This window comes from Crotalus tigris, unplaced genomic scaffold (genome assembly GCF_016545835.1).
Source record: "Crotalus tigris isolate CLP2741 ecotype Arizona unplaced genomic scaffold, ASM1654583v1 scf7180000017601.7605149639:7615979, whole genome shotgun sequence".
NCBI lineage: Eukaryota > Metazoa > Chordata > Lepidosauria > Squamata > Viperidae > Crotalus > Crotalus tigris.
The window spans coordinates 6,861,135-6,878,294 of NW_024096505.1; the positions used below are offsets into that span (position 1 = coordinate 6,861,135).

Consider the following 17,160-nt stretch of genomic DNA (forward strand, 5'->3'; position numbering starts at 1 on the left):
GCACATGTGCCCAGAGAGGGCTCTGAGTGCCGCCTCTGACACCTGTGCCATAGGTTCGCCACCACTGAACTAGAGCATATCCCAAAAGATGACAATAAAAATATTGGAAAATAAAAGAGGAACGGTTAGAGGCATTGGGGAACTTGAGTTAAGAGAAGGCTGTGTGTAATTACCTTTAGGAATTTGAAGGGTCAAAATTTCAAGGAAGCAGATTTGCACTGAACATACGAATAATTTTTTGATGATTAAGAATTATTTAGCAACAGGACAGCCTGCCTTGGGAAGTGGTACTTCTACGCTGGAGGTACTTAAAAAGAAGCTGGATGTGCATTCTTGCATTGGTCAGGGAGGCTGGATTAAACTGTCACCAGTATAACATCTTACTCTTGAACTGTATTTCCATGACTCTGTGGTTGTATATTTGTATTTCTTTGCATGACAGTGTGTATCAAAAGTGAATGGTGAAGATAATTTTTGTAAATTGGGTACTTTATTTAATGGGCAAATAGTATTACTTAGTAGTTATTAAATCAATAGGTATATTTTATCTGTGTGCTGGCCTCGCCATTTTTCATTTCTTCTTAGCAGGGATATGATGTATACATGTATTCAAATATGTCACATCCACATCTTTTATTGAGTAGGTGGGTATCTCCAGGATTAATTTCAGCAGAGGTTGGCAAGCCAAACGAGACCTTCTCCTAAAGTTTTTGTCTTTCTTTATATTTTTGCCTATTCACTCTTCCTCAGCAATGAGGGAGAATTATTTTAAATTCACGGTAGTCTTCCTTTTGGGCAAATACAATATCACGATCCCTCAGCTAAAATTAGAATGTCACAATCTCATTGTGTATTGCTCTCTCCAATTTCTCTTTACCTTTCTAAAGAGTTAGCAACAAGTTACAATTACTATTACAATGCTAGTACCAGTATGAAGCCTACTTCTGAAACTGTTACAGGAAGTGTTGCTTCCTTGCTTCGCCATCTGCTCAATCAAGCATTGCTGCTGGAAACCTCCTTATACTCCTGTGTAAAGTATAACACCTCTGCCAGCAACGCAAACTTTTTTGATTTAATTACAAGCTTCAGTACATTGAATATACATCAACACAAGAATCATTCTTAAACCTGCAAAGAAACATTGGATTAAGTGCTGCACATTAAATTGTATTACAGCTGTTTTAACCATACCATCACATGGTGGCTTTCATTGTCCTTCACTTGCAAACCTCAAATTACAATGGATAGTGAATTGCATTGTTCCCACGGAATGATGCTATACATTTTTATCAATTCCCCAAAACACATACATTTTTGTGCATAAGAATAATACACTGATCCTTTCAATTCAGTTTCAAAAGTATTTTAGCAAATAGTGTTTTCTTTCTTGCTTTTTTCTCTCTTCTTCCTTAGGAATTAGGAAGACTCTTGAATGTTCTTGCATCAAAATTGCGAGAAGCCACCATCCTCCTCTAATCCAGTCATGCTGTTTCCTCAAAATCATCTCCTTCCCGGTCCAACTTCAGGAGCCAACATCAAGAGGCAATTGTCAACCAATCTGACAATCCTTGAAGACCACCTGGAAGTGGCAATTGGTCCAGAATGCAGTGGTGCAAATATGTAACACCACTACATGGTGAGTTGCACCAGCTCCCAATTAGTTTTGAGGAGCAATTTGATATGCTGATTACCACTTATAAAGCCCTACCTGGGGCAAGGACTAGGTTATCCGTGGGAGTGCTTTTCTCCCCATTGTTTCTGCAAATCCCCCATGCTCAGAAGGTAATAGAGACATGCTTCAAACCTCTTCCTTCCAGTGATGTCACCTGTAGGAGGGCCTAAGAGGCACTCCTCTTCTTTTGCAAGGAATTTGGTTGGCCCTGATCCTATTGGCTTTTAAAAAGGTATTAAAAAATTGATTCTTCCCTTTGGCATTGGGCAAGGATGGTAAGAGAATCTCCTTGGTAAGATGTGTGAATTGAAGATTCCCAGTCATCTATACATTGCAGCTATGGGAATTTTTTTTTCTTTAAAAAAATATTTTCCTTATTGATGTATGCTATCCAGCAGCCTACCTGGGTAACTATGTACAATAAACAAAAAAAGTAAGTAAATAAATGTTTATCTTGCTTTTCCTTCAGGCATTCAAGTATGCCCTTCCCACCCATTTTTTGCCACAACAATATGGGAGGCAAACTGGGCAGAGGATGACCTGAATTTGCTCAGCAAGATTTCCTGCTGAATCTAAGCCTTCCTGGAATCAACCTTACACCTTAACCACCACATGCTCATATATTTCTTGCATTTATACTTTCCAGCCCAACCCTTAAAAAAATTGACATATTGCCTGGAAAAGACATTAATGCCAGAGAATCAAGAAGAAAATTAAATAGCAGGGAGCACTGTTGTGGACTGTTGCAGCATGACACCATTTTGCTAAGATCACAGTTTTAGAGCCATCATTCTTTGATCCCTACAGATAGTACTTTGCAATTATGAAAACCAAACTCCCACCAAAATAGGTCATAACACTTAATCTTTGTAAATCTCTTGGCATCCCAAACTATTTACTTCCAAATAAATGTGCCTAAGACTACAATTTCAATGCTTCTCTGGTTATGTAATTGTCAAGAACCACAATAAATAATTAGGTGGAGCAAGGCATTCATTTAGTCCACATGCTGTCAGATTTTCTTCATGAAGGAATGCCACAAAATTGTCCATTAGGTTCTTCAACTACATGCCTTAACTTACACAGCAAGTTAAGACTTTGGCAAATGAGTTCCTAACAAAGTAGGCAACACTAGATGTCCTAGATCAGCAGTCTCATTCAGAAGTAAGGCAGATATATGGATGAATACAGCATGTTGGGGGATGGCAACCAACGTTAGTCCCCAAACCTCATTTTGACAGCTCCAAGGCTCTTTTTCATTTTGTTTATTGAAAACTATTGCCAGTTTCTCATCATTTTCAGCACACAACAGTGGGAGTGGAAGCCATAGGATAGATTAATAAAATGTTTAATGAAGTTTTAAAAAAACTTCCACTATGCTCCTCTGACACCTCCCCTCCCCATCAACCTCACCACTGCAGAAAAACAGAAAACAGCGGTCCTAAGTATCTATGTAAGGGAGACTTATTTTAAGTCTAAAATGTATGTAATTGTTCCCTGAGATCCTCAGACTTGCGCTCTTTCAAAAAATCTCAAATCTCAAAATTAAGCTTCTGCCTATTGCTCTAGATCAGTGTTGTGCAACCTTGGAAACTTTTGAGATGTTACCTGTCTTGGGGAAGGGAATTCTTGGGCCCCACAAATCTCATAGTTGCAAAAACATAGGTCTAGATGACTGCTAGTCATCATGATGATAGTATAGCAGTTGCAAGTGAACAAGGTACTGCCGCACCCACTGGGCAATGTGCTTCCCAAAGTTTTTTTCATATCATTTGGTAACAGAATAAAACCATTCTATGTTAATCTTGAAATATGAGAAAGCTACAATTCCCCATTCTGAGTATTTTGGTTGGGTGTGTTAGCTGTAAGAATCATTTATACTTCAGGATTTACAAGCCGTAAGGCAGGTTCCACTTCATTCATTCATGAGGCTGTTACTGTTTTGCTGGTATGGAGCACGCACAAAATACGGAGGACAATGGCTTATTTTTTATGAGCCACTTTTAATTTTAACAAGGATTTACCCTCCACCCCCACACCTCCCTGTTCACCCAACACCTAGGTATTAATCAGTCTGGCACATAGATCATTTTAAGCCTTGTACATTATACCAAAATAGTGATTAAATATATAACAGAACAAAAATTTTCACTTCAGGACCAAACTAATAAGCAAACCTCTCTCACAGCTCAGCTTGTATTTTAATAAGTAACAAGCCTTAAGCTGTCATTCCTTATCGCTTTACAATGCAAGTTGCTGCCTGAAGGATAAACCTTGGGGGTTAAGAGCCAGATGCAATACCTCTTCCTCTTCACCTGTTTACATGCAAGTTCTACACTTTTGCCAGCTGCTTTCTGTTTAGGCAAATTATCAGATTTGTGGTAGTACGCTCTGCACACATCACCGTATTTGCTTTGCTTTTGGAAATTTACATAATGTAGCCAACCAACTGAGTGTTGTATTACCTCCCTTAGCAATAGGTATTTTATATGTTTTAATGGGTGGATACAGAACTCTGGGACAGCTATACGGTATAATTTTGGTGTGCCTATGAAATAATGCTTCAACAAAGAACATATATGGATGAGAAATAACAATTCAGACCCATTCTTCCTGCCAACAGTTGGTTCAACAGATATGTTGTCATGGAACTGTACCCTATCTAGATATACATGAATTAGTCCTATGTGAGATTGATAGGGATATGCGGGAGCTCTCTGCATTTTTCTGTTGAATTAAACAGTTTTCTCTAGACATCTAGGTCCAAAAACATGCTAGGATACAGAGGCACAGAAAAAAAATGGAATTTTAAAAAAGTAAAGCACAGCAGAAAATAGGAGTAACCCCAAAACTTTAAGGTGGTTATATTTGAATCAAACTTTTCAATACTCCTAATAATTTTGAGTACATGGACACTAACTAAGCCATAGGAAGAATGTGCTGCATTTTGTATTATCTAAAATCTTGTTCCATATTCATTTATGTTTAGTTTTCTGGATGCCCAGATTATTCTTACTCATCATCATAACCTTATTAATGAGAGACTTCTATAAGTATCAGCAGGCTTTTAATCAGATGCTACTGATCTTTCAGAACACAGAGATGATAATGAAAATGAGATGTCATAGTAGATGATATTTGGGCTAAAAAAAGGGGGGGGGAGAAAAGCTGCATGTTTTCACCTCTGAAATGTCTCAACAGGCAACAATAAAATTAGAATAATAGCAGGACTTCTTTATCCAGCAGCATCATTTTGTTCAAATATGCTCATTTTGAAGTACTGCATTTTATACCAGTTGTAGATTACTGAGTCTTTTTTTTTCTGCCGGTAAGAGCTAATTGTGCTTAGAGCAAGAGAGATGAAACATTAGGTTGTTTTTGAGATGCTTAGATGCATTACTCACTGTCACATTACCTCCACAAGCACAGCAAGTGTTAAACAGAGAAAGAGAAATGGAGCACAGAATAAGAAGAACATCCTAAAGCTGTCTGCCAGACAAATGCCTACAACGAACTAACTCCAGTAATGCCCCAAGCAAGCCTAGGAAACACGCAGTCATATGACATAATTCCTGAAGCAGCCTGAAATATATTACCGGATAGATCTTGTTTCTTGAACACTAAAATAATCACTCTAAAGTTTGGCTCGAGGGATGGTAACCAAGATTTTTTAATAATTCTACACTCTCACCTGAAATTCTTTGTCTACAAAACATTAGTCATTCAAGTAATGATCACTAAGCCAAACCCAGTCACTGCATGTAGCGTTCCTCCCCCCTCCCTCCCCTGGGCCAAAACAGGGAGTGCTGAGAGAAACCCAGAAAAATGTTAGTTTCAGTGTCTACCTCAAGAAACCACAACAGTATGTCAAAGCAAAACTTAAGACGGCGAACTCCAAATAAAGGTGATTATGGCTAGAAGCAGTAATTGGCTGGCTTTTCCTGCTCTTGGTTCGAGTCATGGCAAGCAAACAATGTGCCAAATTTACCCATCTGATTGATTTCGGTGTTATTATTCTCTGACAGTATTAAAGCAGCTAGGACTCTTGTGTTGTCTGTCTTGTTAAACACTGAATGAATGGGGAACTGCCTCTGCCTCTTCAGAATGAGGGTCATTTCTCAAGTCTTTGGGAGCCGCAGTAATTCATCCCCAGTTCCTCATCCCATCACAGGACACGCCCAGTGACTTTCTACCTTTCCCTCATGTTTCACAGTCAAAGTGAGTCCTCATATTGCTTGTTAACTTCCAGGGCAAGACAAAACCTTTTCCAAAGCTTCACATTACAAAAAAGAAGAGTGGGAGAGAGAAAAATCATTTATCTGTGCTACCAAAAAAAAAAAAAAAAGATATGAGAAACCTGTTTTCTTTTGGCATACGAAAACTGTCCCATGAAACATTTGCACCTGACCCTCTAAATGGCTCAGGTTAGCAAAGAGAACATTTTGATTCATTAACACAGGTTTTTTTTTTTTTTTTTTTTTTTTAGAAAATACATGAGGGATTTGCTGTCTGGAGATTTTTATTCTATTTTTTTGATCAGCCTTATTTCCTGTTACTGAGAAACTGGAAAATCAGATAAATAGTTTTCTAATTTAGAAATTCCTCTGCTATGGAAGTTGTCCAGATAACTAGTTATTTTTCTTTCCAACAGGCTAGTTTCCAAGTGTGCAAAACAGCCTCTATAATCAGAAACAAGGTTTAATTATTGTTATGTATCTGCCTTGAAGATCTTGTCTATGTCTATAAAATATTGCTAACAAATAAATAGCACATTCACCTGTGCTCAAGAAAAGAAGGTATGTTTATAGGCACGTGCAGAATGGTGAATTTATATGGCATTATCTGTAAACACATGCACACATGTCCCTCACACTTGCAGATTATAAACATGTATGAGTATGCATATTCACACATGGAAACACATATGAGAATGTGTACTGTTTATCCACAAATATGTGAGACAAACACATACACTTCACAACAAAACTAGGAATATGCAAATTGTTCCAAAGACAGGATGGTTGGAGGAATGTCCTACCCTTTCTTCAAACCACACTGATTTGGCAGCTTCAATAGTGGTCCAGCAGTTTTCCTGGAAGTAGGAAAACTTCCAGAAGTGGGAAGTGATCTTTCTGGAAGTAAATTTTCTAGAATAAGAAGTGGTCTGGGCATAGCCCTACTCTGAAGATTTACAACCAAAAAGTTGCTCAACCAGCTCTAGAATTTACACGGTCCAGAAGAGTAAAATAAGATGCTGGAGACACAATGTTTGCACATACCTAAATGAAATATTATAATCCAGTAAAATACTTTGATGCTGATATATTGCTTTCAGGAAGGAAGGAAGGGAAGAAGGGAAGAAGGAAGGAAGGAAGGAAGGAAGGAAGGAAGGAAGGAAGGAAGGAAGGAAGGAAGGAAGGAAGGAAGGAAGGAAGGAAGGAAGGAAGGAAGGTAGGTTATCATGTCAAATAAACTCTGGGAATAGACATAGCACACTAATAACTATATGCCACCTCCTCATTTCACTGTACTCCTGTAGTGTTTGATATGCAGAAAAACACAGCAATTGCAAAAATTGTAGCTAGAACTACAGACATGAACAGGCATATAGGCACTAGACATTCAAGCATGTCTGAGGAAATGGGAATGCATAGAAGCCCTGCACAGAAGAAGCTAAAATGAGACAGTTGGAAGATTTTCATTCAAATAATTCCATGTTACACTCCAAGCTTCTGATGCACAGTATTGATTTGGTTTGTTACATTAAATCAGAATTTGGAGCATATGAATTCGGAGCATCAGGAAATAAAAAGCTAAACTGGGAACTGAGACTTTAGAGGAAGGAATCAATGTGATTGCTTGGGGAGAGGGAACTAAATGGCCTTATGGACCACAAAGCTCAAAAAAGATCATTTTAACACTGCATTCCATTAACTACCCTCCCAGGCTAAGTCAATGCTCAGAGCAAGACAAGTCTGAAGGCGGCTACATTTTGAACTCCTCTACCACTGTATGGACACAAATCCATTAAGAAAGGGAGTGGGCCATCAATCTCTAATAAGAGGATGCAGGCAAGAGAACCAAGAAGTGCTGAAGAGGAGCAAACTATTTGAATACTTTATCCCTAAAACACAGATATTAATATTTTCTTCAACCTGCTGTAGAAGAGCTCTACTAGAGATTCAGGAGCAACAAATTTGGTTCAATACTTCAGAATACTATCTTTATGGAGATCTCTTTGTTCTGACCAAGTATTCAAAAATATTGCCAGTGCAAGAAGATAAACATTGTCATTTCATCCTAATGTAAGAGGTGTTTTGGAATCATGTTGGAAGAACTCAACTTCACCAAGTGATAATATATAATAACTTTCAGCTGTGGTTCACACGCTGGCTCAAATTCTCTATGGTTACTATAGTACCCGAGTCTTCTGAACAGACTGATCTTTCCCTACATTCAGATACTGCCGCATCACAGTCTTGAAAGCACAGTAGCGACGCAGGCAACTGGGTCATCTACTGGATCGTTGGCTTATTTTGCAATTTCTCATTCTCAACCGCCTCCTTCCTGAGACAGCAGAAAAAGGGCACCATTAATGCTAATAGTGATGGATTTTTCTTTCTGATGAACACTTTCACATAAGAAACTAGAGAAGGATTTTGGTTCCCAAAGATATTAAATGTAACTACCAAGAACTTGGTTTATTCATATTATGGAAACCAAAGAGAGAGAGAAATGGCACCAATAATGGAGGGAAATGGAGCAGAAACATGTGACTAACTGGGATTACATTAACCTGCATATAATCCATTACCTTTCCAAGGGCACTACTGTATTATAATAAGAATTCATGTGCTGCATTTATGATTAAAAAATCATGTAAGAAAGTCTGCACTATTCTCTTTCGATAATAAGCGCTACAATTCTTTGGTCTTAATAGATGTAGCACCAAATCAAGTGTGCATATTACAGAAAAGCAGCCAATTGGGGGGGTCAAACAAGATAGAGTGCAGGAAGAACTAAAAAGATGCTAAAACCAGGGATAGTCTATGTAAAAACTTATATTTACTGGTTCAACTAGAACTCACCACTATCACTGCATCCCATCTCACTTTCAATTTCTTATTGCAGCACACCTCTTTAAGTCTGGCTATAAAATATGATTATATTCAGTATTCTACTGAATATAATTTCCTCTCCTTTATTACTCTCCAAATATTTGTTTGCAGACAAAAAGTAGCAAGCTCTCAACATGGATCAGTAACCAATTTTTTTTGGCTGGACGGAAAAGAATCAAGAACTATTATCAGTTTCTCTTTTCAATCCCTAAAACGTAAATAAACAGATAACTTTATTCTTCATCCCTTTTTTCTTCTGGGGCAATAGGCTCCCGGGTCCACTTGACTTGGCTGGTGTCTCGGTCTTCTGCAGAACCAAGGTCACATGGCAGACCTGTCATTCCATCACTATTGCCTTCCATGTCCAGTTCTTCAAAGGAGGAACCACTGGCCCCCGATTCACTGTAGCTATGCTCACTGCGATTATCTGCCTCATCTCGACTGTGGCCAGATGCAAAAGGAGATAAGACAGAGGTAGCCACTGAAGTCTCACTGATGTCAGTTGTGGCTTCGAGGCTGACAGAACTTGTCTCACTCATGGTGTCCAGACCTTTATTTGAAATTGAAACAGAAAGTTAATACCAAACGGAGACAATAAATTCAGAAATCATCATTCAGTATCTATAGCAATCATTTACCCTTGCATTTCTCTTGAAGGTAGTTTAAATTCTCCAATCATTAAGATAAAAACCGTAGAAATCCATTACACTAAAAGGTCTTTAATGTGTCTTCAGTCTCCACTATAAGAACATGGGGAAATGTTACACTGCTGTTCCACAAGCTACATTAGTTACCAGTTTGCTTCTGTGTCCGGATAATGTATAGGTGAGCGATGGCAAACCTTTTAGAGACTGAGTGCCCAAACTGCAAACCAAAACCCACTTATGTTTCATCGGGTGCCGGGTGGGCGTGGCCCATTAGGTGGGTGTGGCCCATTGGGTGGGCGTGGCTGCAGTGGTAACGACAGACTGGGTGGGACTAAAAAGTTCAATCAATCACTTCCAACTTTGCGAGATCTTTTTTTTCCTGCGAGAAGTTGAAATTGATTGATTGAACCTTTTTTTTTTGCACACGGCTGTGGAGGCCTAAAGCTAAAAGGTTTTACAAAACCCAGCTAAAGGCCGAGAACTGGGGCGACAGCACGGGTGCCCACAGAGAGGGCTCGGCGCGCCACCTGTGACACGCGTGCCATAGGTTCGTCACCACGAGTATAGGTTATCACCTATAAAGCCATTCATGGCATGGGTCCAGGTTATCTGAGGAACCAGCTCATTCTAATGGGATGAGCTCGTCCCACCCATGCTGGCAGAAGAGGCATGCTGCGGACTCCCGTCATTTAAGAAATTCCAGCTATGTCCTATGGTTCTTTATTGATTTGACTTGGTTGCTGCCCATCTCACCCAGATTATCTTTTGAAATAGGGAGAAGAATCTTTTCTGCCATGGTGCCTGCCCTCTGGAATGTCTCCCCCCCCCCCGGCCAGGTGAGATCATTACTCTCCCTTCTGGCCTTACAAAAGGGCTTTGAAGACCTGTCCTTGCCAGCTGATCTGCAGCCTCAATAGGAGAGTGGCATCTTGATGGTGGTTAATGGATTAGTCAGACCTCATCTCCTCTCCATGTGCCCTTTGCTTTGTTCCTTTTGATCATGACTAACTGAATTTTAAATGTATGGCTCTCATTTGTTGTTTTTATTTATTTTAATTTTTTTAATTTAATTTTTTTAAATATGGCATTTTAATTGCATGACTGTAAGATACCTATAGTTGCCTCGGCAAGATGGACATTATAGAAGTGTAATAATAAATAATAAAATAAATATAACTAGCAAAACCTCAAACCTTGTCCCATCATTTTATTTAATTCTTATATAAAATGAAAACATTTCTGGGATCACTTGTTGTGAACTTACAACTCTTACACTCAGAATTCTCACTGGAGCTATAAGCACAAACCTAAAGATAATCATTCTGGGGGACCTGTAGCTATAAAAAATGATACAATTTTGAGCCAAATATGTGGATGTCAAGATGCTTGAAATTATCCCAAACTGGCAAATATATATTTACATAAAACTTTTTTAAAAATATAAAGAACAAAATACGATTTAAGCCATATATCTAGAACAGTGGTTCTCAACCTGTGGGTCGGGATCCCATTTGGGGTCGAACGACCATTTCACGGGGGTCACCAAACAAGGCTGTCCACCATTTTTTCCCCCTTTTCTTTGGCCACGCCCCTGGCACCCGGTGATGTATAAGTGGTTGGGGGTTACCACAACATGGGGAACTGTATTATGGGGTTGCGGCATTAGAAAGGTTGAGAACCACTGATCTAGAAGAAGATAGATGCAATTATCGTCTTATATATTCATACTCAAAAGGCAGACAACCACAAATTTAAGACATATCCTATAAAGCAGGGGTGTCAAACTGCCGGCCCGTGGGCCGATTGCATCATGTGGAGGCCACGCCTACCCCAGCTCCAGCAATGCAAAATAAGTTGTGACACATCATGACACGTGACGTGACATGGCGAGTTTGACATCTGTGCTATAAAGGAAGGAAAGAAGGAAGGGAGAGAGAAATGTAATACCCAGGTTCCCCATTCTGTCATATTAGGATTACTAACTTTAATTGCACCTTTCCTGGAAATCAATTTCCTACCCAGGAAGTGTGCGTGTGTGTGTGTGTGTGTGTGTGTGTGTGTGTGTGTGTGTGTGTGCCCCATATTCTTCCCCCCCGAGTCAAAATATTTTTTAATAAATATTAATTAGTAATAATAATAGAGTTGGAAGGGACCTTGGAGATCTTCTAGTCCAACCCCCTGCTCAGGCAGGAAACAATATACCATTTTAGACAAATGGTTGTCAATGCAATTAAAATGCATTGCCTACAAAAATAAACCACCTAATTACTAATTGGATTTGAGGCTATGTAGGTTTTAGGTGAATTAAGGTTAACTAAATGCTGCCATGTACTTAACATAGACAATATAAAAAGGGTTATTATTTTTTGAACAACGCAGATTTAGCAGTGTGCTGCAGTTGCCAAAAAAGCCAACACAGTGCTGGGCTGCATTAACAGAGGGACAGAATCAAAATCATGTGAAGTGTTAATATCACTTTACAATGCCTTGGTAATACTGCATCCAGTTTTGGTCACCACGATGTAAAAAGGATGTTGAGACTCTAGAAACATTACAGAGAAGAGCAACAAAGATGATTAGGGGATTGGAGGCTAAAACATATAAGGAACGATTGCTGGAATTGGGTATGTCTAGTTTAACAAAGAGAAGGACTAGGGGGGACAGGATAGCATTGTTCCAATATCTCAGGGGCTGCTACAAAGAAGAGGGAGTCAAGCTATTCTCCAAAGCACCTGAAGGTAGGACAAAAAGCAACGGATGGAAACTAATCAAGGAGAGAAGCAACCTAGAACTAAGGAGAAACTTCCTGACAGTGAGAACAATTAATCAGCGGAACAGCCTGCCTCCAGAAGCTGTAAATGCTCCAACACTGTAAGTTTTTAAGAAGAGACTGGACAGCCATTTGTCTGAAACGGTATAGGGTTTCCTGTCTGAGCAGGGGTTTGGACTAGATGATCTCCAAGGTACCTTCCAACTTTATTATTGTTATTATTATTGTTATTATTATTATTATTACTACTACTACTACTACTACCACCACCACCACTACTAGTCCAACCCAGCAAATAAGGACTATTACCAAGAGAATAAAAGACTAAAGTCAAGCGTGGTAATGAAAGAATGAAGGGAAAAAACACTGTGGCACCCACTTCCCTTAGTGCCCTAATCACATACTTATTTTGCACAATGGTTAATCTAGGGCTATCTGCTGGAAATGGAGGCTGCAAAATCTAGTTTTCCTTTAGGTATGAAAGCCAGATGGGTAGCTTCAGATCAGATGCTCTACCTCGGCTCAAGCCACCTCACAGGGTTGTTGTGGAAAAAACAGGAGATGGGAGCATTAAGTATTTAGGCTGGCTTGAGTTGATCAAAATTAAAGGCAGGTTATAAATCTTATAAATAAATACATTAAGGTTTAGGAAATTCAAGGATTTACCTAATCTCTACTGAGAAAAAAATGAGGTGTTAATTACATTTAATTCATTACATTTAATAATTAGTATAATGCTCTCATCAAAATTAATACACAATACAAACATGTCCTTTAGCATTAAACCTTCTGCTCACTGTTCCAACCTAAAGATGTTTATCCAAGACTGGCCTGATAGTAAATTCAAATTTTGATGTACTCCATGCTTGAAATGTAAAAAAATGATATTTATCAGGCTCTATATCTTGGTTATGGTATCTCCATTTGTCAATCTAACCCCAGACACCATATTTGGCTCACCCAAATTTTTCTGTTTCAGAGCAAGCGTCAATAGTGGAGTACATTTTGATTGCCCACCACTGGAAATTTTCTCAAGGAAGTCTTTTTGATTTATTCGAAGACCTAACAAAATCCTGTTAGATAGATAAAGGAATAAGACAGGGATGTCCACTGTCTCCTCTCTTGTTTATTTTGGTCCTTGAAATACTGAACAGAGATATAAGACAAAATGAGAGGACTGTGGGAGTAAAGATTTAAACAGCAAGTTATAAGTTAAGGGCTTTTGCAGATAACTTGGGGGTAGAAAATCCTTTGAACAGAATTTAAATAATAATGGGTAAATTAAAAGAATTTGGTACATTAGCAGGTTTCAAATTAATAAACAGAAGACAATATTAACAAAAATACAAGAACAGAAGCTCAAACAGAATGAATAAAATGGTTGTTAAAACAGAGAAGAAGAACATGGAATGAAGTTAGAAAAAAACATGTTAAGATAGGAGAAACTACAAACGTCACTACTGGGGAGAATTTCTGTGACAAAAACGAAAGTCTTGCTTAGAATGATGTTTTTGTTTTGGACAATACTTATTTTGACAACTGATGCATCATTTAATTAATGGCAGAAGAATATACCTAAATTTGTATGACAGAAGAAAAAACATGAGTTAAATATAAGGTTTTACATGGTACAAAGAAAAAAAGGACTGAATCTACCTGATTTGAAATTGTATTATGCAAGTTGCTATTTGGTTTGGATGACAGAACGGGTGCGGCAGAGAAATAGAAAGCTCTTGGAATCAGAAGGACACGGCCTGAGATTTGGGTGGAATGGATCTTTGTGGTACAACAAGGTCAAGGTTAATATGGATTTTAAAAATCATTATGTTAGGCATGCCATATTGAGAATATGGAATAGGCACAAACCCAAGTTGGGCCCAAATCACCTCTGTAGAAAAAGTATTTTATAAGCAAGAAATAATAAGCAAACACAAATCACTTATTGTGAAATATTAGAATTTGCAAGGAGAATGCCAGATAAAATCAAGAGAAGTGGTGGCAGAGGAACATAGTTGTCAATTATTCTCTTATTTACAGTTATTAGAAACATTTAAAGTAGATAAAAGAGTTTCTGGTTTTGAGCCTTTTAAGACTGGGTTTGAAATGGAAATATGTACAAAGGGTAAACATGTAATTGCTAAAACGTATAGACGTTTATTGAAATTTGAAATAGAAGAACAAATAAAAATTGGATTAAAATGTTGGTTATAAAATATAGCTGGAACAATGGGAATATACCATATATGCAGTGGTGGATTCAGCCAGTTTGCACCAGTTCAGCAGAACCGTAGCTAATTTTTTGTTGCCCAGGCCCAGAACGGACTTCCAGAAGCGGCACCCACACAGAGAACCGGTTGTTCACATATCTGAATCCCACTACTGCACATATGGCTGAATTATTGTATGCATAAAAATGAAAAGATTCATTATTACCCATAATGGAGGAATAGTTGGTGAAAATGATGAAACTTGCTGAACTGACTAAATTGATATTTTTCATCAGAGAAAAGACATCTACATTTATTGCTAATTGGAAACTCCTTACAGACTATTTGTGTAAAACAGCAAGAAATGAACTTATGGTTTATGGTTTTTATGATTAAAGGATAAATTATAGAAAGAAGATAGTTATGTTATAATCATAGAGTAAGATGTAAATTTATAATTGTACTTATATTTGGTGTGAAGAAGATTGGGAGCTATTTCCTTGTATCTTTTTCTTTTTACTTTTTTTACCTTTCCTGCAGTTTCTCTTTAATTTCTTACTTTTTTCTTTTTTTTAGTTTACATTAGCTTGTATTAGTTTTTAATCTTCCCTTTTAAAAACAGATGGATGGATGGATGGATAGATAGATAGATAGATAGATAGATAGATAGATAGATAGATAGATAGATAGATAGATAGATAGATAAATGGAATTCCACCCAAAATGTACAAGAGAGAAAATGGTTGGACATGCATTCTATATCTAATCTAAAAAAATTAAAAGGTTTATGTTAAACACCAAAGACCAAACAAAGTGTGAATTTCCTCCATAACAGTAACTAATATTCCCTAAAGAAACAATCTAAAACCCAAACATGACTGAAAAGAGGACATGGATGAAAAATTTTCTTTTCACATGATTAAGCAATTCCTGAATTGTAAGGTGGAAAACTTCCATTGGCAGCCATGAATGTATCTTTGATCTACGTGAAAGGAACTGTATCTACCTCATATTGGAAAAAATAAGTTACAGGCTTACCCTGCAGGGATATGAAAATATTTTCAAGATCCCTTATATACTAATATTTTAGTATCCACCTGCTCAGGTCTTCTTCAAAATAGCTCTCATCTTCTGAAAAAGAAGGACCACTTTATTTTTGTTCCTTATGGTATGTATTATAGCTCTTGGCAGATTTGACATGGGAATTCAGCAATAAATAAATAAACAGGGACAGAATACTTCATTAGAACAATTTGTTTTCTGAAAACAATGCAGTGTTTAGACACATGCTGGAGAAATATGATCTTCACAGATGAACACTCTTAGATTTAGAAACTATCCATCGTTAATATATATAAATGAACTAGACAACTTATGATCTATTGAGTCATCTTTCTTTTAATGTATAATATAGGCTACTGTCATTTCTCCTCCCCTAACAAACCACAGCAGACTCTCAGTGAAGTCTCCTCCTCTGATCCACAGAACTGTATGCTGGGGGGAGAAGGTACAAAGGGATCTGTGGATCACAAGAAAAACTGCAGCCCCACTCTCCATTCCACCATGTCTCAGAGAGAAAGAGGGCTTATCTGTCAACTGCTGCTGTCCCCCAACCAGCCCTACCTCACAGCAGGCATCCAAGTCACTCCCTCGTCCTTCCCTCGCTATCCACCACCATTAAGAGATTTCAAATTTTAGTCTCAGTTCCAAAGCAGCCAATCAATTGTGAAGCTTCACTGCCAACTGATTGGGCACAGGGGCCAGAGAGAGGTGGGAAGGAGGGTAGAATATGTCTCTCCCATCTTCCCTTGCACCACACAGCCTGTGGGTTTCTGGGAAGTATAGTGTAGAACTGAAGTGACCACAACTTGGCAAAAAGTTCAATCCCACAGGAGTAATGGGTCCTGAATTTTGAATTCATTCTGCAAGTTAACGGATTTAAATTACCTTGGTTCAAAAAGTATTGCTCTGTGATATGCTGTTTTGTGCTATTGAAGATTACAAACAGACTAGCAGACATGAGTCTTAGTAGTACATTAGTAGTACATAGATACAGTCATAGTCTTGGCCCTCCTGAACCTTCAGTTAGCTCTCCTTGACCTAGTAACCCTCTGGAACCAGTTCTTTGTCTATGTAAAAGACCCCTTTGATTAATTTATATTGGGTTTTAGTAGCTCTTCACATTTTTCATTTGAAAATAAAAAGCTCCTCAATGTTAGAAAGTAAGAAATGGCCTGGAGACCTGACTGATTTCAAATGACACCTCATTCACTCCTTGTATGTTTTGGGGACATTATATCCAGCTCTTTGCACTTCCCCAAAGGAGCCAATAAACTATCTCTTCCAGTACTTTGGTCCCTAATCATGAGTTACATATGAGGAACAAAAACTTTGTATTTTGGGAATACAGTGTGCCTAAAGCTTAGTGGTCAACAGGCCCAAATAGAAGTTTAAATGTTTGATGAAAAATTGTCTGCTCCTTTTATTTCAGAGTCTAAGTGCAAGAACTTTTGATGATGTTGTTACTCATGGAGTTAGCCCCTTGTTTGTGATTCAATTGACAGACAGCTAGCACTGTTATCTGTCTATACAAATGGTGCATAGATATATTTCCCTCCTACTAGATTAAATGAGGTCAGAGAAGGACAAATTTGGAGATCACAGTACTTTTTATAAGTGCATATAATTTATATAGTAATATCTATTAATGGTTTCTTTAGGAGAACTATCAGATACCTGATAACTC

The 17,160-nt window shown here is 38.1% G+C and overlaps 1 protein-coding gene across 2 annotated transcripts in view; it reads right to left on the reverse strand.

The window, feature by feature from the left end:
• Positions 1-1,058: 1,058 nt before the first annotated feature.
• TEX264 (testis expressed 264, ER-phagy receptor) overlaps positions 1,059-17,160 on the reverse strand; it is a 166,704-nt gene continuing 150,602 nt past the window's right edge. For both annotated transcript variants that reach the window (XM_039319409.1, XM_039319417.1), the window contains exon 6: positions 1,059-9,340. In XM_039319409.1, the coding sequence (XP_039175343.1) occupies positions 9,024-9,340 (317 nt within the window). In that variant the 3' untranslated portion in view covers positions 1,059-9,023. The remainder of the gene's footprint in view (positions 9,341-17,160) is intronic.